The following is a 20711-nucleotide window of genomic DNA, read 5'->3' on the forward strand; positions in this document are numbered from 1 at the left end:
TTAACATAAGGTTTTCACGTTAAGTTTCTGACAACAACTTAGGATTCCGAATTAGGGTTGTACTTTGACCTAGGGGTTGTAAATTGTGATCGGCCTAACCCTAGCACGTTAAGAGGTTATTTCCGACTTGGTTTAACACGTTGCCTGTGGTACGATTAGAAGCTCGAGTTAGTTGAACATGTACGTGATGTGGTGTGAACCAGATTTGGCAAGTAAAATGTGTGGGACCAGGCATCAACATTGGACTCTAGGTAGGGGGACCGCTAAACCCAGACTTGTATTTTATTGTATCTATGAAGTAATAAATATGATTGCATAAGAACTCTGCATTGCTTTTGGTTGGCATATCTATTGTATGGATTTGTTGTACTTTGGGCCCAGTGGTTTGTTCAGTTGCAATGTTTTGAGATGACCTAAGAATGAAGGGGGCATAGCGACCACCTTGGGATTCGATACCCTAACCTAGCCGAGGGTTATACGAACTAGCTAGTCCTGAAGTTCGTGCGGCTGTGAGGATAGTTCTATGAGGTATAGCCATGAAATGGACACTCTCACTACCATGCCACCTGAGCTGGATATCTTGAGGTATGGGTAGTTGGCCTACGAGGATCGGTCATCAAAAGAATCTTATTGGATATCCAAAAACTTGGTATTAAAAAGTTGTATGAGCATCCATGTTTTATCTTAACATCCCGATTTAGTGGGAAGTAAGTGAAATATTTCTTTTATGTTGTTGTGCATTATGATTTTGGTTTTAGGATAAACCACGCCTGGGCTATATTTAATAATTATTTTCGTTGTCTACTTTTAAAGCTGGTAGTGGGTGTCCCTACTAGGGGCAAATGAGCGTTAGTAATGCTCACCCATACATTAGTTCTTACAGATACTATGTACACAACTTGTGAGTTTCTTGGACGATAGTGTTGTGGTAGCTTGCTTCTTGTCAACTCCATTCTTGTTTCCAAGTTGCTTTCCATTGTGGGAAAGTCGTTTATTTTTATTCTGCTTAGAAACTTGTGTTGTTCATTAGTTTGGTGATTTGTTTCAAACTTGTAAACTATGAGTTTTCTTCTGTACCATGTTGGGGTTGTGATATGAAGTTTTTGAATTTCACTTGTACTCAAAGTTACTGGAACTTCATTGTAACCTTGTGGGTTTGTTTTTAATAAAGTGTTCCCACTTTGTGTTTTAAATTTCATTTTCTGTTGCTAAGTACAACTCTGATCCAACCCGTTTTAACTACATAACAGGGCTTAACGTGTTTTGGGAGTACTTGGGATTATGACGCACTGGCGATTGGGCGTTGTATTCTCAAGTTTCTCGAGGCATGTGTTGCTGTCATGTGACCGAGTTTCTGGGGCGTGACAACTGTGCTTCAAAAGGAGATGATTTTTACTGTTGAGGCTTTGTAAAGCTCGTCTGCTGGTAAGCTCGAGGAGTTGGAGAAGAAGGATGTTGACTTGACTGACATGCTCTCGGCCGAGCATGTCTACTATGAGACGTAGGCATCTAACTTGAAGAAAAGCGTGTCATTGATGAAGATTCCCTTGCCATGAAAGATAAAGAACTCGACTCCTCTCATGCCGCCCTCCATGAGCAAAAAAAAAAGCCTATTTATGTCTTGAGTATGAGTTTACTGACATGACCCACAATTATGACAAGTTGTTGGCTAAGTTTGACGCCTACTGTGAAGCCGTCGCGTCCCTGCTGAAGAATCCAAGTGTAAAGTCGTCATTGATGCATACAAGTTGGGCTACTTAGATTGCGAGGAATGAGCCACTCCTTGTTATTCCATGGAAGATGAAGATGTCCAGATGTTCTATCCTGAGATGCCCCTTACTCAAGATGAGCAGATTAATGCCAGGAACATAGAAGAAGTTGAAGAGCAGTAGGTGATGAGATTGCGGTTGTTGAGCTTATAGCAGAGGAAGGAAACATCAAGTTAAACTCTTGCTAGTTGGTCATTTTGCTATGGAAATTTTAGTTATTTAACCAAAATTTGTGTTAGGTCTTGTGAACTGCTTGAGTGACCTGTTGACATCTTGGTTGTGCATCTCCATTATGATGCTTGAATGTTTACCCACCGCTTTCTCCAATGGTGCTCTTCTGTATCTCCCTTAGGGTGCTTTGGATGTGGCCTGCATCTCCTTTAGGACGTTTTGGTAGTTGACCTATGTCTCCCTTAGGACATTTTGGCAGTTGACTTACGTCTCTCTTAGGACGTTTTGGCAGTTGACCTACGTCTCCTTTAGGACGTTTTGGCAGTTAGCTTACGTCACCCTTAGGACATTTTGGCAATTGTCCTGTGTCTCCCTTAGGACTCTTTAGATCTTCTCTCGAACACTTTGTTGAATGAAAACTCAAACTTTATTGATGTTTGTGTGATTACATTACTTTATTGAATGGAAATAAATGGATGAATAGCTAAAAAGCGTAAGAAGTAGCATTTTGTTCAACTACGGAGAAGAGGGCTCGGTCTTCGGCTAGGAACCAAGCAGGTAAGCGGAAGCTTCACGAGTAGTACCTTCGGAGGTGATGCACATTCCACTGTCTCGGAACTTCTTTTCCCTCCATGGTGTCAAACATATAGCTTCTTCTGTCCCCAGATCGGCTGATCATGTAAGGTCCTTCCCAACTGGGTTTCATCTTCTTTGATCCTTGCCTTTGTGCTGAAATGAAGGCTTTTCTAAGACAAGGTCCTCATGTTGGAATTGTTCAACTGCCATTGACATGCTGCAACTCGAACAATGACATTTTCTCATTCTTCCTCAAGCATGTCAAGGTTGACCTTCATCTGCTTGCAGTTTTGATTAATGATGCCCACCTAGATACTCATGGATGAAATAGTGAAATGAGGGGGAATGCCCACTTTAATACTCAGTTCCATAAGTGAGGGAAAATGGGATTTTGTTGGTTGATCTTCTTTTGGTAATGCTACAAGCCCATAGGACTTCAGGCAGCTCATCGAACCATTTTCCTTCTGCGCCTTCTAGTTTCTTCTTTAGGCAGTGCAGTACGATCTTGTTGGATGCCTCTACTTGGCCATTGCCTTGCTGTTGTCTTAGAGTTGATAAGTTCTGCTTGATGTCATACTTTGCAAAGAATGCGATGATCTGCAGACCATTATCAGTGACCAACGACTGTGGGCAGTTGACAGATGATGTTCTTCCAGACAAACCACTCCACGTAAGCTTCTTTAGTAGAGGATAGAGCTTCAGCCTCTATCCATTTGATAAAGTAGTCGGTAGGGATAATCATCATGTCTTTCTTGGCAAGTGCCGGCCCTCACTAAGTCAATGACCCATTGCATGAATAGCCATGGGCTGTTCTGCGGGTGGTGTACTTCAGCTGGTAAGCTCGTGATTTGCTTGTAGTGTTGGTATCGATCACATCTTTTGACATACTACGCATAATTTTGGCATATGGTAGTCTAGAAGTAGCCTATATTGAGAGCCTTTTAGGCGAGTGACTTACCCCTAGCTTGATTTCCACATTAGCTATTATGGATTTTACAGAGCACTTGACGCAGGTGAGATGAGGACCTGAATATAATATGCGAACAAGCTTGTTGTCCTTCATGTAGTATCTTACAACTTTTTACTTAATTTTTTCGCCCTCGGACTTCTCTCTTGGCAAATTTTCATTCACCAAGTAGTCGATGATGGGGTCTTGCCAACTAGGGTCTTCATCGATCTGCATCAGGTTTGGCTGCTCTGCCTCTTCAATGGTTGGCTGATCAAGATGCATGATCAGAATGGAGCGCCTAAACTAGGTGTCCAGCGCTGATTCCATGCTTGCCAATGCATTTGCATGTGTGTTCTCTGCCCGAGGAACTTGTTGGATGGTGAAGGTAGGGAATGTCTTCAAAGGATCTTGGACTTTATCTAGGTATTAGATCATTCTTGGGTGCATCGCCATGTATTCCCTCGAAGCTTGATTGGTGATCAGCTTGGAATCTAAATAGATGGCCAACCTCTTGATCGACAACATCTTTGCTACACGCAGGCCAGCGAGCAATGCTTCGTACTCTACTTCGTTGTTTGAGGATGGAAAGCCCAGTGTGATGGCTTACTCCAACAATGTTCCGTTTGAAAGAAGTTGAGGTTCCACCCCAAAACCAATTGGCAATGGGGGGAGTAGCCCAACTCCTTATAAGCCTTTGCTAGGTTTCTCCACTTTCCAATGTGGGACTCTTTACCTTCACATTCTCACACGCCCATGCACGTGTGGTGAATTTTCAAGCCTAACGCGTGGACAACACATTTTGGGTGATGTGGAGCACATACGTTTGTTGGGCTTTCACACGTGGGCAACCTGGCTCTGATACCATGAAGGAAGTTGAGGTTCTACTCCAAAATCAATTGGTAATGGGGGGAGTAGCCCAACTCCTTATAAGCCCTTGCTAGGTTTCTCAACTTTCCAATGTGAGACTCTTTACCTTCACATAATGTGGCACTCTTTATCTTCACATAATGTGACGGTAAAGAGTCCTTCATTGGAAAGTTGAGAAACCTAGCAAGGGTTTATAAGGAGTTGGGCTACTCCCCCCATTGCCAATTGGTTTTGGGGTGGAATCTCAACTTCCTTCATGGTATCAGAGTGGGTTGCCCACGTGTGAAAGCCCAACAGCCACACGTGCTCCATGTCACCCAAAATGTGTTGTCCACGTGTTAGGCTTGAAAATTCGTCATACGTGCGGGAGCGTGTGAGAATGTGAAGGTCAAAAGTCCCACATTGGAAAGTTGAGAAACCTAGCAAGGATTTATAAGGAGTTGGGCTACTCCCCCTATTGCCAATTGGTTTTGGGGTGAAACCTCAACTTTCTACACCGTTTAGGATGATTATGACGACGTCAGCTCCAGCTCCACTGCGATTTGACACTATCTACGCTCAACTACCAAATGTGTTCAGGTAGGTCAGATTCGGCGGAGGAGGCTTCGTTTGCTCTAGAACTTTCCTTGTTTCTATTGACCAACTTCCCTTCTTCGACTACGAATGGAGTGAATTCTGCAATGAAATCTGCTAAAGCCTAGGTTTTTATAGCAGTCTTCGGTCAGTAAAGGAGGTCATACTGACTTAATTTGATGGCCCACTTCATGAGTCGCTGAGAAGCATTGGGACTATGAAGAATTGATCTCAAAGGAAATTTATGTCATGACGATGCTCCGGTGGGCTTGGTAATAAGGTCTTAACTTTCTCGGGGAAACTGCAGGGCACAAAATGAGCCTTTCCATTTTTGGATAGCGAGCTAAGCTGGATATGTTCATAATTTCACATGATTTTATATCCTTTTTACTTAGTTTTGTGAATTACTTTGGATTAAAGATGCTGAGTTTAGTTATTTCCTGGTTTTTCAGCTGATGAGCCACAAAATGTATAAATTCGTCAAATATTCATTGTAGCAGAGTTTGATATGATTCCAATTGGATATTTGCAAGGCAGCATCTTGAAGTTTATCCATGAATATTTTCATAACTTTTGAAGACTTCGAAGTAGCCCAATTTTAATTAGACAACTCAACATAAATCAATTACTGGAGAATACTGAGTTAATAGGGGGATTTTGGCCATAACTCACTCATATGACATCGGATTGAGGCACATGATATATGAATAAAAAGAAGATATCCAGAGCTTTCCAAAGACCGTACGCAATTTTTGGAGGTAAGGAAGATATCCAAATCGCATTCGCAATGAGGATCACGTGCAATTTCCTGGAAGTTTTAGGAAACTTAGTTTTAATTACCTTTTCTAGTTAGGAACTAACTTGGAAATCAAGTCTTTGTGTAAGGCCACTTGTTTAGGCCCATTCTAACTAGGTTTTAGGTTCTTTTAAGAGGGGAGGTCGTGGGGGCTCAAGGGATACACCAGAAATTTCAGACTTCAACCGTGGAGCAAGGAAGAGCGACCGTGCCTCTAAACTCTAAGGGTTTTTCTTATCTCTTTCTCCATGTTTTATTTTTGCTTTGTTACCATGATTATGAGTAACTAATTTTCTTTTACTAAGACACAATGTAACCCTTTTCTAATTATTCAAAGCTTAGTTATGTCATGCTATTAGAATTTCCATGTTGTTGAAATTTAATCACTGTGCTTATTTCTAAACTAATGATCTTGATGCTTAGCTACAATCTAGGTTCTTGGTTAAGTAATTTGATGCATGTTAGGGTATACGCCATGCCTAATACGAGTTTTACTTCTTGTGATTAAATTCATGAATGCGCCTAAGGTAAACACCATACTCTTAGGGGTTTGTGTGATTGTGTGAAGTTCTCATTGAACCTAAGATCTTTTTATATGTTTATATTTATGACTCATGCCAAGGATAAATTGCGTGTAAGAAGAAGTAGTTAATTGCTGTGAAAAGAGTTAATCTTATTTTTGGAGAACTAATCATCAACATAACTTGGGAATTTTGATAGTATGCATGCTAAGGTTTAGATAAGAGGAATTGGGGTGAAATTGTTGTCCTGGTGAGCTTCTTTAAAATCTTTCACAAACTTATTTAGTTAACGTTTTTCTTCGTTATCTTGTCTTTTAATTTTCTTGTTTTCAACATTCTTTTAAAGAAAATCCTTCAAAAGTAACTCTCAAAACTCCTTTATTAAGTTTTAGTTGAGTCATTAGTTTTAAGTTTATTAATTAGGGTGTCTAGAGTAATTTAGGATTTAAATTAGTTTATAATTCACAACAACTTGAGAATTTATTTAGTCTCTGTGGGAACGACCTTGTACTTGCCTTGGCTATATTGCATTAACCTTGTGCGCTTGCAAGTTTATTTCTTGAATTTAACTATCTAATTTTCAGGTATACATCAGAAGCATACATTGAGAGGGGTGGCAAAGGAGGGAACAAATGTATTTGCTCCACAATCGGGCCATAGGTAAAGTGGCGGCCGGTGCTGCGACGTACGTCGCGGCGCTGCCCTGGTGTAGTGCCTTGGATCCAGCCACGAAACTGTGGCCATAAATGCTATTGGAACCGGTTGGCAGCTGGGCAGTGCAGCAGAAAGTGGCAGAACGATGGTCACGGCCACGAGGCCAAAAGGAAGGATAATGATGGCGGCTGGAGCCGTGATTGGAGCCACGGCCTCGTCAGTGGAAAGTGTTGTCGTGGAGGCTTGGATCCGTCACAGATTGGATCGTCACGGCGGTCTTGCTTCTCGTACGCTTGCTTCCAACCATGGTTGTTTGGAAGGCTTTGGTTGAGTGATGGATAAGAGGAAACAGATTCCTTTGATTCAAGAGCAACGTGTTGAGTATAACTCGATGCTCTCAATGAAAGCACCAAAATATTTTAGCATATTTTCGTAAGGGGAATATTAGTGGGTTGATTCTTTAGTCTTTGGGTTTCCTTCTCTTTCCTCTTCCACAATCCGTGCTAAAAAGACTGGAGTAAATAGACCACACCCGAGGAGTGTTAGCCAAAGGCCCTCCGATGCCTAAATCAGTTAGATGAACTTGAGAAAGATGCAAAAATATCAGAGAAGGTTGTAGTTTTCTCTATGGTATGAGAGAGTCAGGTGCACTATGCCAAATTTCACTTTCCGCACCACTACATAGGCATCGGTGAAATGAAAAACTGATGCTATTAGTATATTAGGCATCGATTTTATAAATAATAAGATTAAAAGTGTATAAAGGCATCAGCACAAATTTTTGGTTTTTCCTACCGATGCTGTTGATTATACTTAGCATCTATAATATGAATATACTGATGCGTAAAATGGTTCTGCCAAAAATAAATTTAAGCATATCATTTTTCACCGACGCCAAAAGCATGGTTGACCGCTACAGTAATTTTTCGCTAAAAATTTTCACTCCCTCATTAAAATTTCAAACTTCCTCTCATATTTTTAACTAAAAACTAAATTCCCTCTCTTCTCTCTCGCGATACCCAGTCAGAGTCTCTCTCATCCTTCTCACCAATAAACTCTCTCTCTTCTCTCTTGCAATACCCAGAGTCAGCCTAAACCCTCTATGCCTATACCCACAGTCACAGTCACTCTCTCATCCCTCTCACCTTCAGCATCTCTCTTCTTCATTGATCTCTTCTCAGTCCTTTATCTTTACCATTATCTATTCCTAAACCCTAAAAGAGAGAGCCATAGACGTCCTTCTCCTCGTCGACAGGAGCCATCAGAGTCCCTTTGTTTACCTCTGTCGTCGTCGTCCTCCATGTGAGATTATTTTAGTTAGGGTTTCAGTTTATTGGGTAATTTCTCTAATCTTAATCTGTCTTTTTCTGTGTTCCATGATTTTGGAGCTAATATTTGATGGGTTTTGTTTGTTGTGGCTAATATTTGATCGCCTTGACATCTGCTTCTGCACTCCTGGATTGTTAGTTTCTCTCTCTAGGAACACACCTTCTCATGTACTTTCTTCCACTTTCTCACCAATCAAACAGACGGAGGTCATTATAAAAAGTTTAATTTTTTGGCTGCTGCAGAGATAGATCAGTCGCCGATGTCTCTGTAACTGTTCGTGAGACAATTTATGTATCTTCTTCTCAAATCAACAGCGCCACGTCTTTTGAAGTCTCTGGTAATCTCTCTCTCAGTGGCTTGCTCACCCCTCGCTCAGTCTCTCTTCCTCCATTGTAAGCCCTAATTATGTTTTTTGTAATATCTGTTTTCGAATTATACAAAAATTGGAGAAGTTTCTGAAAAAAGAATTTCTAGGTCTTTTTATGGGAATATGAATTTTTTTTTTAGGTGTAATTTTTAATTTTTATGGATTTTAAGTTGAAGAGTGTGGTAATGGTGATGCTTGTTATTCTTTTCTCGGTCATCCAGTTTTAGATGAAGCCATTTACACTTATCTAGCCTTTGCTCTATCTTTTACTTATCTGAATTTGTATACATCCAGTTCTTTGCATAATTTCTACTTTTTGAGGACTCTTATACTGAATTGGAAGAGCACATGAAATGTTTGGTCTGCTTTCATTCACTGATATGAATTCGATGTTTATGGGTGTTCAATTTTTTTTATGCATCCGGGGTTCTATTGCTTGCAAAAGGGACTGCTGTTCAAAAATCATTTTCTTGTTCCATTATTTGCTCTACAAGCACCAGCTACTGTAATCTCGTGGTTTAAGTAAGCCTTTCAGTTTTTCTTTTCTTGGTAACCTATGGATCACATTTGCCATTTAAGTTTAAATGCATAACTTTGCTTGATGAGAAGAATATGTGAATATTACTCTAAGGTATTTTCTTTAATTAGAAAACCTACATTATTGAGATTGATTTTGGAAGCTTGTTATGATTGATTTTTGTTCCTTCTTGTCAGTATTCTACTAAATGCTTGTGAAGGTTGCCTGGGGTTTAATGAAATCTACTTAACAACCAAACTATAAAAGCCTCTATTAGTTTCTTTAATTTCCCTTTAGTCTCTGCAATTTTTGATGTTATACTGGTTCTCTATTTCTTTCTAGTCTATAGAATCATTCACCATTTTTTCTTTTGCTTTGTTTGATATTTTGGTTGAACCATTGGCAAGTGTTATTGCTAACTAAGTGTTATTGTTTTCTAGTTGAATTCCATAACATGTGGTCAAAATGTAGGTTTTTTTAATTTGTATGGAGATTTGTTTTTTAATAGCCAATTTAGTCCTTGTAGTGGTGAGGAATCTGGATCATGTGGATAGACTCTCCCTCTCACTCCCTGATTCTTACCATTTCTTTTTCCTCAAAACAATCCAAGCCTATGTTTGAATACTCCAAATTAGTATAAGTGACTTTATGTTTTTTTGCATGTATAAGTTTATGCAAATCTCTATCTCGAACAAAGTACAGGTTGCTTGACATCTATGTATTTGGATAGAATCCTTGGTAGAAAGTCAATCAATGTGCTCCTATTCGAGATATGTTTTTTGATCCTATAGGAAAGAAATAACGAAATGGGTTGGCGCTTGGACTAGCATAATCTCATAGTTTGGTTTAATTTGGATTTGTGCATTTGTTATGTTCTAAAGGCATATTGCTGTTGCATTTGATATATTTTGAATGTTTACGTATTTGTGATTTCCATTGCCTCTTTCTCTCTGTCCTGCGTTGCCTCTTTCTTAGTCCTTCAACCCATTCTTTCTTCACTCTTACTTTTCCTCTCGACTCTTCTTGATTCTTTAGTGTTTTCTGTTGTCTAACACTTCCTATTCTTCTTTCAAATCCTTCAGCTCCTCGGCATGTACGATCACAACAACGTAACCTTCATCGGCCTTGACCTCACTTCACGATTATGCCTTCTTCTTACTTTAGTCTTCAGTCCTTTTCCTTCTTTTTTTTTTCTGTGTTCATGTTTATAGATCTTTTTATTTTTTATTTTTATGTCTTCATGTTTATATAACTAGTTTTTCATTTTGATCCATGTCTCTTCTTGATTCTCAACATTTTGGACAGGGTTGGGGTTAGATTCTTCTTTTCATGCTGGGTACTATTGTTGTTGATATATTTTTCACGAATTTCAGTTCTGTTATTTGTTTTTTTAATTTCCAAGGTCTTGATGATAGCAGGTTCTACTCCGACGCTGTGGCTGGAGCTAGAGAGGCATTAATATGGTGTATCATCTCTGTACATGTCATTGAATTGGTGATCACTACATTTTCTCTCTCTAATAATCATAATATGTAAATGGTTTTGTCTCTTCTTTATACATTGGCATTGCAATAGGTTTGACTTTTTTTTCTTTTGTCTTGGATTTTTTTAGGAAGAAAGATTTAAGCTATGAAAGTGATATGAAGAATGCAGTTGGTGTGTCCTTGCCATTAATATATGCAGTTGTAAAAAGCATCCAGGAGGAAGTTTTCCCCAAAAGTTGCTTACTGAACATTGAGATTCCTAGTTCTCCTTGGACAAATAAGGTTTGTTGTTTACAGCTAATTTAATTTCTAAATGAAGTGAAGGCATGTTGGTTTTTCATTTGTTATTTTCTAGTTTTGGGTGAATCATATATTATTGTTGTTGTCTACGCATCTAGGAGTTGAATTGTGCTAGATTGCCCATATTACTGATTTTTTTGTTTTTGTATCTTGTACTTCAATATCTGTTATCCTGTAGAATTTTGGACTCAAGCATAATTTGATGTATGTAAGATATTTCTTTATCTTATATCAACTCTATTTTAAGATTATCATGCATACTTTGTTCGTTTTCTGCTTTTATTGTAGGTTCTTAGCAGCATCGCTTTATGGTTATTTACAGCTGCAAAGGCTCCCAAAGACAAACATCCATATGGTCACTCTTGATTTGTACCTACACGGTACTCCATTGATCTCACATTATGCCACGTAGCTGGAGCCGTGAGGGAAAGAGGGGAGAGTGGCGTGAGAGAGAGGAGTTTCTAGGACCAAAATTGGATTGCCTCGTATGTGTGATATAGCCATGTATTTATAGTGCTCTTGCCTTCTAGGGTTTGAAGAATAATCCTTATTTAATTAAAATTGTTCTTATCCAAAAATAGGAGATTGTAATTAATCAAGGAGATTTGATGGAAATTTCATCCTTGCTTTAGGGAGATATTCCGATCTTAAATCAATTAGTAACTAATTGACCTAGGGAATTTCCCTTTTCCACATGTCACCCGCTCATTGGTCGCCGAAATATATGCTCCCACACACGCACACATACACATATATAAATATAAATACATGGAGGTTTTGATGACTTACAAGCTTGTCATCTTTGACCTAATCGCTCTCTCCCTCTCCCTTTTCCAATCGTTGAAGTCAAATCCCATTCTCAATTGTAGAAGTCGGATCCCATTCTCAATCAGGTGTCTTGTGACAGGAGGTAGTGTGGCTAAGCTGGGTTGTCGGCTCTGTGTGTAGGGTGCGAGTTGCTAGGTTTGGGGTTGGGGGAAGGTTGGGATTGATGCGTCGTCGAGGATAGACTTCTGGGGTTTTTTCGGCGACAGTTAGCATGGGACTATGATGATGACTGTGAAATTGTGGTGCTGTACAAGATTGGGGTGTAGTTAACTTCTTCTTTTTTGAAATATTAAATATTATATTTAAGTTAAATGGTTTTTAACTAAATACTATATATATTTTAATTAAATAAACTGGCGGGAAATTTGTTAACTACTCCAGCTACGGTGATCAAATTGGGAAAATTGAGATTACGGTGACCAAATTTGATTTCGAGCCAAACCTCAGTGGCCAAAATTGTAATTAACCCTTTAAAAAATTTGTGTAATTAACCCTTCAAAGGGTAACTTTGTCATTTGGAGAAATTTTTTTTATATAAAATCTTCAATCTTTGGATGAACAATCAACGAAAAGGGATTTTGTAAAAACAATTCAAAACTTGAGGGAGTGTTCGTGTAAATATTAAAACCACAGGGACTTGTGAAAAGGCCAAAAACCTGAGGGGCTGCTCATGTAATTATTAAAACAACTAAGACTTGTGAAAAAGCCAAAAAACTGAGGGGGTGTCAGTATAAATAACTATTTTCAAATTCATACACAAACTCGCATAGCAGTCATGGCCAGACCCATTTTTGGTAATAAGCTAAGCATCTGTCAGCTTTTTATCTTTTGGATAATAAGGGATGTACATGACATACTTGCTGTTAGACAGATGTTATCTAAGCATTCAAATTCAAAACGTTCACTTGATGTGGACAAGAAGTCCTAGTCTATTGGGACTTCTTTAAACTGTGCTGAGATAGGTTTTCTTTTGTTTTTCAAATGTATAGATTGGTTTCTTTGTAAATAGGGATTGGCTGTAATCTGTTTATTGGGTTTTAGTTGATCAAATCAATATAAATATGGCTGCTTCATCGTGTTAGATGGTATGCAAAGCTCATCAACCTTCTCTTGAACATCTATTGTTTTACATGGTATTAAGCCTTCTTGTCTAACGACTTGATTCAATTATTATTTTTTTCATGTTCTCAAACACGCAACTATCTTCCATGGCCAACCCTAATTCCCCCACTCCAAATAATGCCCCACCTGCTTCCATCGTCATTAACTCCTTTGCCATCAACACCACCATACCCACCATCAACAATATCAAGCTTGATCAATCGAACTATCCACTTTGGCTAGCTCTAATCATTCCCATTTTGAAGAGTCGAGACCTTATGAGGTTTGTCAACAGCACCAGTGTTTGTCCACCATCAACTATTGCTGGAAGCACTACTGCCGATCTTGCATATTCTACCTGTATTCAACAAGATCAATAGCTCACTTACACACTCTGTTTTGTCAATTGTGTCGGGAAAGTTTTGGAGAGGCGTTATGCTTCCACCTCTCATAATAGAATTTTGCATCTGCGGAATGAACTGCTACCCACAACCAAAGGTGATTTGTCTGTCAGTGACTATCTTGATCGTATAAATGCTATTGTTGATAACCTGGCCCTTGCTGGACAAACAGTGAATGACGATGAATTGGTCCAGATTATCATGAATAATCTTGGCCCATCCTATGATATGATCGTTAGTGCAGTCCAAGCCCATGATATCACATATGATGTTTTTGAGGCTTTTCTTTTGACAACTGAGATACTAATGCTGGAACAAGTGGCCCCTATGCCTGACAGTGGACCTGTGGCGAATATGGTTTCTCGAGGACATGGAAGTACTCGTGGTCAGGGCTTTGGGTGCAGTGCTGTTTTGCCGACTTGTGGAGGCTTTCCCAATCAGAAAGGAGGTGCTTCTCGAGGGAATTTTAATACTCAACGTGCTGCAGGTTCTTTTGGGAAGTCTTCTACTTTAGCTACCCCAAGAATTATTTGTCAAATCTGTGGAAAAGCTGGTTATCTTGTTGTGGACTATTTCCAGGGTATGAATATTGCCTTACGAAGGCAAAATTCTGGCTTAGCGCCTCACTGCTATGGCCTCATCTCTTACCACCATCATCCTTCAACCAAATGGTTCATAGCTTCTTGACATAGGTGCAAATGCGCACATCACTCCAGACATGCAGAATATTTTGAATCCAAAGGAGTACAATGGTAATGAAAAGGTTGGAGGTGTACGTAATGCTTCTAGTTTACAAATCTCTCATTTTGGTTCAACTACAGTTAACATTGATTCTTGCAAATTTTTTCTCAATGATATCTTACATTGTCCCTCGGCTTCTACCAGTCTAATTTTTGTCCATAGCTTTACTTCTGATAGCCATTGCTACATTCTCATTTTCCCTTATCGTTTTGTTGTGAACGACCTCAAGACTCGATGTTTTTCCAAAGGAGATGTGAAAATGGATTGTATCCATTTCATAGTGGCAGTGGCATCTCCAATAAACCCTTTTCAGCATTTGCAGGCACAAAAGTCTCCGTAAACCAATGGAGTTTTCATCTTGGTCATCCAGCAAGTTCAGTTATTCGTTTTTTAATTTCCAATAAACATGTGCCAATTAGTGGCACTTCTAATGTAAGCTTCTGTCAGTCATGTCCTTTAGGCAAAAGTACTAAGTTGTTGTCTAATCAATCGAGTTATGTTTCTAATTCTCCTTTAGAACTTGTACACTATGATGTATGGAGTTCCCCAATAAATTTTGTTCAAGGTTACCGTTACTACTTATTATTAGTTGATGATTTCTCAAGATATACTTGGATATTCCACATGAAACATACACATGAAGTGTTTGATTTGTTCATTCGATTTAAAAAGTATCTTGAAAAATTGTTCGTTACACCCATTAAGGCTTTACAGTGTGATGAAGGAGGAGAATATACTAAACACGCCTTTCAAAAATACCTAGCTGATCATGGTATAATCCAGCGTTTCTCATGCCCTAAGCATCCTGAGCAAAACAGTCTTGCCAAAAGGAAACATATACATCTTGTTGAAACGGTATCGTTCTTCTTTCTCACTCTTCCAGTCCCACTCAATACTGGTTTGATGCTTTTCAAACTGCCACATATTTAATAAATCATTTGCCAATAAAATCCCCAGTTATGATATGTTGAAAGTCTTTGGTTGTCTCTTCTTTCCTTGGCTTACACCTTATACCTCTCATAAGATTCAACAAAAATAAAAATCGTGTCTTTTTAGGTTACTCACTGAATCATCAAGGATATAAATGCTTGGATTTGAGCACGAGATGTATATATTTGTCTAGCCATGTCCTATTCAATGAAGACACTTTTCCTTTCAAGGATCGCACATCTTCTAAAGAGAGCGGCTTCACTTCAAGTAATTATACTCCAAATGATTTACTTGTGCTTCCTAAATCTACTAATCTTGTTGTTGCCTTAGGACCTCCTGCTTCACCACCATTAAACAATCCCACCCAACCTCCACCTGAACCAAATAATATCACAATTGTGCAAGAATCTGTTTTAACTGTCCAAGATGATCGTGTGCTTGAAGATGTTGTTTCCCTTGATGTTGTTGATGCACCTTCCTCATCAACTCCTCCACCGCCTCTACACATGGTGACAAGATCTCAACTAAGAGTTCGCCAGCCCAATCCTAAATATGCCCTGACTACTACTATTGACACTCAATATAGTGAGTCATCTTGCTTCAGTCAAGCCGTGAAACAAGAGGAATGGCGACAAGCTATGAGTCAAGAATTAAGTTCCTTGCAAAGAAATGGGACTTGGACCCTTGTCCCGTGTACATCCAGTATGAATTTGCTACCCAACAAGTGGGTATTTAAGATTAAAAGGAACTCCAATGGTTCAATCAAATGGTATAAAGCGAGATTGGTTGCCAACAGTTTTCATCAAAAGGAAGGTGTTGATTACACCAAGACCTTTAGTCTTGTCGTTAAACACAGCACTATTCGGTTGGTTTTGAGTTTGGCAATTTCCAATCGGTGGCCTGTACGCCAATTAGATGTTCAAAATGCTTGCTTGCATGGCTATCTTGCCGAGGATGTATATATGCATCAACCGACAGGTTTTGTTGGTTCTCAATTCCCACACCATGTGTGTAAATTGCAGTGAAGTCTTTATGGATTAAAGTGCGCCAAGGGCTTGGTTTCAACTTTTTTCTGATTATTTGCTGGACTTGGTTTCCAAGAATCCAAATGTGACTACTCTCTTTTTGTATATAATAAGAGAATCCAAAAGGTGTTATTTAATATTGCTGATCTACGTTGGATGACATCCTTGTAACAGGTAATAATTAGTCTCAAGTTTTCTCTTCTTATTCAGCGGCTATCTTAATATGCTTTCGATTTATTGTCTCGTACAAAGTTCACTAATGCCAAGCTAATTTCTACACCTACACCGATTAGGCAGAAGCTCAGTGCTCTTGAGGGAGAGCCCCTTTCCGTTTACGAGAATTATAGAAGCGTTGTAAGTACTCTACAATACCTCACCATCACCAGGCCTGATCTTGCATATTTTGTAAATCAGGTATGTCAGTAAATGTAGCGTCCTTCTTTTACTCACTGGTCCACTATGAAGAGAATTCTACGTTACTTGAATAGTACATATGATCATGGATTGGTTTATAGTCCTGGTGACTTGCAGTTTAATGCTTTTTCCGACGCTGATTATGTCGGCAATCTAGATTCGCAACACTCCACTGGTGGTTTATGCATTTATTTGGGCAAGAATCTCATCTCACGGAGTTCTAAAAAGCAAAAGACTGTGTCTTGATCGAGCACAGAGGCTGAGTACAAACAGCTTGCGCATTTGGAGGTTAATTATCACCATGTTCATGCGCGAAAAAGTCACTTGTTGTGAACTGCTTGTTCATTTTGTTTGTTCTCAAGATCAGATTGCTGATTTGTTTACCAAAGGCTTGTCCACGGTGCATTTTACTTACTTGGTTTCCAAGTTTCGAGTTCTTCAACGGCCTGTTAGCTTGCAGGGGGATGTTAGATAGATGTTATCTGAGCATTCAAATTCAAAATGTTTACTTGATGTGGATAAGAAGTCCTAGTTTGTTGGGACTTATTTAAACTGTGTTGAGATATGTTTTCTTTTGTTTTTCAAATATATAGATTGGGTTCCTTGTAAATAGGGATTAGCAGTAATCTGTGTATTGGGTTTTAGTTGAACAGATCAACATAAATATGGCTGCTCCATCGTGTTAGATGGTATGCAAAGCTCATCAACATTTTGTTGTGCATCTATTATTTTACACTTGCATTGCTTCTACATCCTATTCTGAAGAATGTCCGCCATCGGGAAGTAAGCTTATGGGTTCCTCAATTTAGCTATATCGTGCATGTCTAGAGACTCCACATAGACACAGTCGAAAAAATGAAGTTTCTTATGTGACACCTTCAACTCATCTTTGCATTTTTTTCATCATCTTATAATCTAATTCAAATTTAGTTAACCGCTAAGCACTCTTTTATGATTCTAATCGATCTACACCTCATTCGTGGAGACAACAAACAAAACTAATATCATAATGAATAATTTAAAGCTACAATAGATCAAGTTTATGGGTATATGCTATGTTTGCATGTATCAAGGATAATAGAGTTACATAAATTCAAGAAGCAAGAATGAATTTATACTAATTAATACACGGATACATTAGTGCCTTTAACACCAATCAATACTAAACGGGTGAAGCCGTGTCTAGCGTGACTTTACTCTGGCTCATGTCAGGTCGAGCCATACTTAATTGGGTCAGACTCATGCTGTACTAGCGCCGACTCGTTCCCTTTTTACACCTCTGCCAACTTTTCTAATTAGTTTAGTCTTTGTAGATTCCAACACCGAATACTAATTGTACTCCTCCTTCTTTGAATAACAACATATTAATATACTAAAAACTTGGTGCTTCCCTCAACTCCTCCTTCCATGCAACAACCTTCTTCCTTCCCTCTCCTCCTTCCTCTAGTCTCACTCACTTGGTATATCCATCCTTTCTAGGAACATAGTCGAGTTCTGCACCTCCTCAGGATGCAAAAGTCATAAAACAAAGTTAAAAATTATCCAACATAAATTATAAATTCCCATGAAAACACGCACCTCGCGCCACCCTCATTTAGGATTGAGGGTCTTAGGGTATATGCTACCTTTGCATGTACAAAAGGATAATAGAATTATATAAATTCAAGTATCAAGAATGAATTTATAATTAATACATGGATACATTAGTGTTTTTACACCAATTAAAACTAAAAGGGTTGGGCCTTGTGAGGCCCAACTTTACTCAGGCTCGTGTCGAGCGTTTTTTAATTAGTTCAGGTTCATGCTATACTGGCGCCGACCTGTTTCTTTTGACACCTTTGTCGACTTGTCTAATCAACTTAGTCATTCTTGAGTTCAATCTTTAAATAACAACATATTAATATACTAAATACCTTTGAATAACAACATATTAATATACTAGAGACTTGGTGCTTCTCTCTACTCCTCCTTCCATGCTTCAAACTTCTTGCTTCCCTCTCCTCCTTCCGCTAGTTTTGCTAGCTTGATGTATCCATCCTTTCAAGAAACATAACCCAACTCTCGGGGATGTACACGACGTATTTGTACTGCTTCCATGCCTTTTATGAATTTAAAGAATCAACTAGCCGATATTCTGACTAAAGCAGTTTCAAGTAAGGTGTTTTATGACTCACTTGACAAGTTGGGTATTAGAGATATCTATGCTAGGGGTGGGCAATTAAACTGAAGAATCGGCCAACCAAACCAAATCGGGCAAAAACAAACCAGAAAATGAATGTTGCGGCTAGCATTTGGAAAATGTTGGGTGAGTTTATTAATGATTGGAATCTTAGACTAAAAAACATAAAAAGGGCTTGGAGTTGGGCTTGAAAATCTTGTAAGAAAAGTTGGGCTTGAAAGCCTTGGAAGAAAACTTGGGCTTGAAGAAGGATTAGGCTTGGAGAATAAATTGGGCTTGGGTTAATTTTATATAAATAAATAATATATATGTTTAAGTCGGTCCGGTTCAGCCTGATTAGATTTTTGGAAGTGTCAAATCGAAACCTGAATCTATCAAAACCGGTCTGGTTCAATTTTTTAATTGTTGTAGACTTTTTGGTCTCTTATCTCTCTAATCCCTTGCGCAAATGGTTTTTTTTTTCTTTTTCTTTTTCTAATCCTCATTTATGTGTTTCTTTTGATGTTGTTATTTTACATACTTTAGATTTCACATGTTCCTCCTCATTTATTTTTTCTTTTTCATATTTATTTTTGGTAGCAAGTTTGTGTTGTCGATTTTTTTGTATCGCTCATTTAATGTGTTGATTGTTGGATGCTTTCTGAAATAGGGGCTATTCAATGACGTTTTTGTGAAGCAAGGGCAAAAGCAGTGAAATTTTTTAAAAAAATATGGAGCAGTTGAAGATTATTTTCTAGTAATTTGGTTGTAATTAAATATGATTTTCCAGGATTTTGGTTGTAATTAAATATGATTTATTATGTATTTGTTTTTTGTTGCGATGTAAAATTAAATTGTTTGATGTATTCAATTTAGGATGATTGCATAGAAATTGAGCCAACTTACTCCTTCAGCCCAAAATTTGAAAACATGTATTTGGGCTTGAAGCTTGAAAAATCCCAAATAAAACTCAGTTGGGCTTGTTTGCCAGTCTAAACCGGGATCGGAACCAAACTGAATCTGAACCAATTTGAATTGGTTCAGCTTAGTAATTAGTTTTCATCAGAACCAGATCGGATGAACAGTACATTTTTGGTGTTAGATTTGGCTAAGAACTAGATCGAACTGGATCATGCCTAGTGCTAATCTATACACCAACTTGAGATGGAAGGTTGAAGTGCGTACTATTTAGGATATAATTTATAAGTTGACCAATTTGTAATTACTTACTCAATTGTAATTAGGATTTTCAGTATAATTCTTTCCTTGTCAGAGAGGTTCATGTACCCCATATATAGACCTCCATTTGGAGAAGAATACACTTTCAGGATTACCCAAATACAATCTCTTTTTTATATCCTCTCTTATTTTCTTTTAAAAGGTGACTTTAATTGAGAATAAAAATGGAATATAACACATTTTTATTGCTTTTTGTGACATAATTATTGGTAAGATTCAATTTCTTATACCATGGTAGTTTATATTACACATGACACATTTATTTATTTTTTAAGACACTCGATATTGGAGGAGGGAGAATCGAATCTAGGACATTGGTGCAGTGGTGGAGCCAAAATTTCATGTTTAGGGGCCTCTCAAAAAATATAAACAATTAAAAAATTTGAACACACAGTACATAGCAAATATATCAAAAATCATATTGAATATTCATTACAATTATAATTGTCCTCGACGAGGTTTCATATTTTGAAACCATCATCTATACTATTTCTTAATATATGCAACCAAACAATCATTCATCCACTAACTCAAGCTTTGATCTAGCGCACGTTGATCCCCTTTCTCCTTGCTAACAACCAACCGCGAGGAAGCTAAGGGGGGGAGGTGGCCACTGCCCCTCCTCTCCTCCGCCCATCTTCCCCTTCCTCTCCTCATCTCCCCTTCTTTTTCTCCCATATTTTCCTTTCCTCTTATCCCCCCTTCTCCTCCCTTTCCCCTCCCCAGATAGTCTAGATCTGTTTGGATCTAGGTCTGTTTGTCTGTTTGTTTTGTTTTGTTGTTTTTGCAGTGCTCCAGGTGACTGGTGTTGTCTTTGTCTCGGTGGTGGCGATAGTAGTGACGCTGGATTGTGTCTCTCATTGGGAGAGTTGTGATACCTGGTGGCTGATATTCTGTCTCTGTTTTAATGGCGGCGGCAACAGCGACTCTGGTGGTAGTTGTTGGGATGTGGTATTCTTCTTTACTCTGCACCTACCGAAAAACTATGCTTGGTCATAGGA

The 20711-nt window shown here is 38.6% G+C and overlaps 1 protein-coding gene across 11 annotated transcripts; it reads left to right on the plus strand.

Moving 5' to 3' along the window:
- The first annotated feature begins 7878 nt into the window (after positions 1 to 7878).
- On the plus strand, positions 7879 to 11568 carry LOC117620610. Of its 11 annotated transcripts, none has more exons than XR_004584820.1 (6): positions 7879 to 8213; positions 8344 to 8372; positions 8448 to 8597; positions 10508 to 10583; positions 10702 to 10855; positions 11162 to 11568. XR_004584820.1 is itself a non-coding variant. In XM_034350731.1 (6 exons), the coding sequence occupies exons 1-5, from the start codon at positions 8253 to 8255 to the stop codon at positions 10720 to 10722; spliced, it is 360 nt and encodes a 119-aa protein (XP_034206622.1). In that variant the 5' UTR covers positions 8223 to 8252; the 3' UTR covers positions 10723 to 10855; positions 11162 to 11568. The 11 variants fall into 11 exon arrangements, 2 of the variants coding, with proteins under 2 accessions (XP_034206622.1, XP_034206623.1); XR_004584822.1 differs by lacking the exon at positions 8344 to 8372 and adding an exon at positions 10172 to 10198 and having other exon boundaries at positions 8448 to 8542; XM_034350731.1 differs by lacking the exons at positions 7879 to 8213; positions 8344 to 8372 and adding exons at positions 8223 to 8338; positions 10172 to 10198.
- The last annotated feature ends 9143 nt before the right edge of the window (positions 11569 to 20711 follow it).

This window comes from Prunus dulcis, chromosome 3 (assembly GCF_902201215.1).
Source record: "Prunus dulcis chromosome 3, ALMONDv2, whole genome shotgun sequence".
NCBI lineage: Eukaryota > Viridiplantae > Streptophyta > Magnoliopsida > Rosales > Rosaceae > Prunus > Prunus dulcis.

Excerpts from the sequence above, each read along its gene's own strand:
- LOC117620610 (XM_034350731.1), top strand. The coding sequence starts at position 8,253 with ATGATTTTGGAGCTAATATTTGATGGGTTTTGTTTGTTGTGGCTAATA. Across the intron at positions 8,339-8,447 it reads TGCTTCTGCACTCCTGGATT|AGATAGATCAGTCGCCGATG; the intron begins GTTAGTTTCTCT and ends TGGCTGCTGCAG. Across the intron at positions 8,598-10,171 it reads TCAGTCTCTCTTCCTCCATT|CTCCTCGGCATGTACGATCA; the intron begins GTAAGCCCTAAT and ends CAAATCCTTCAG.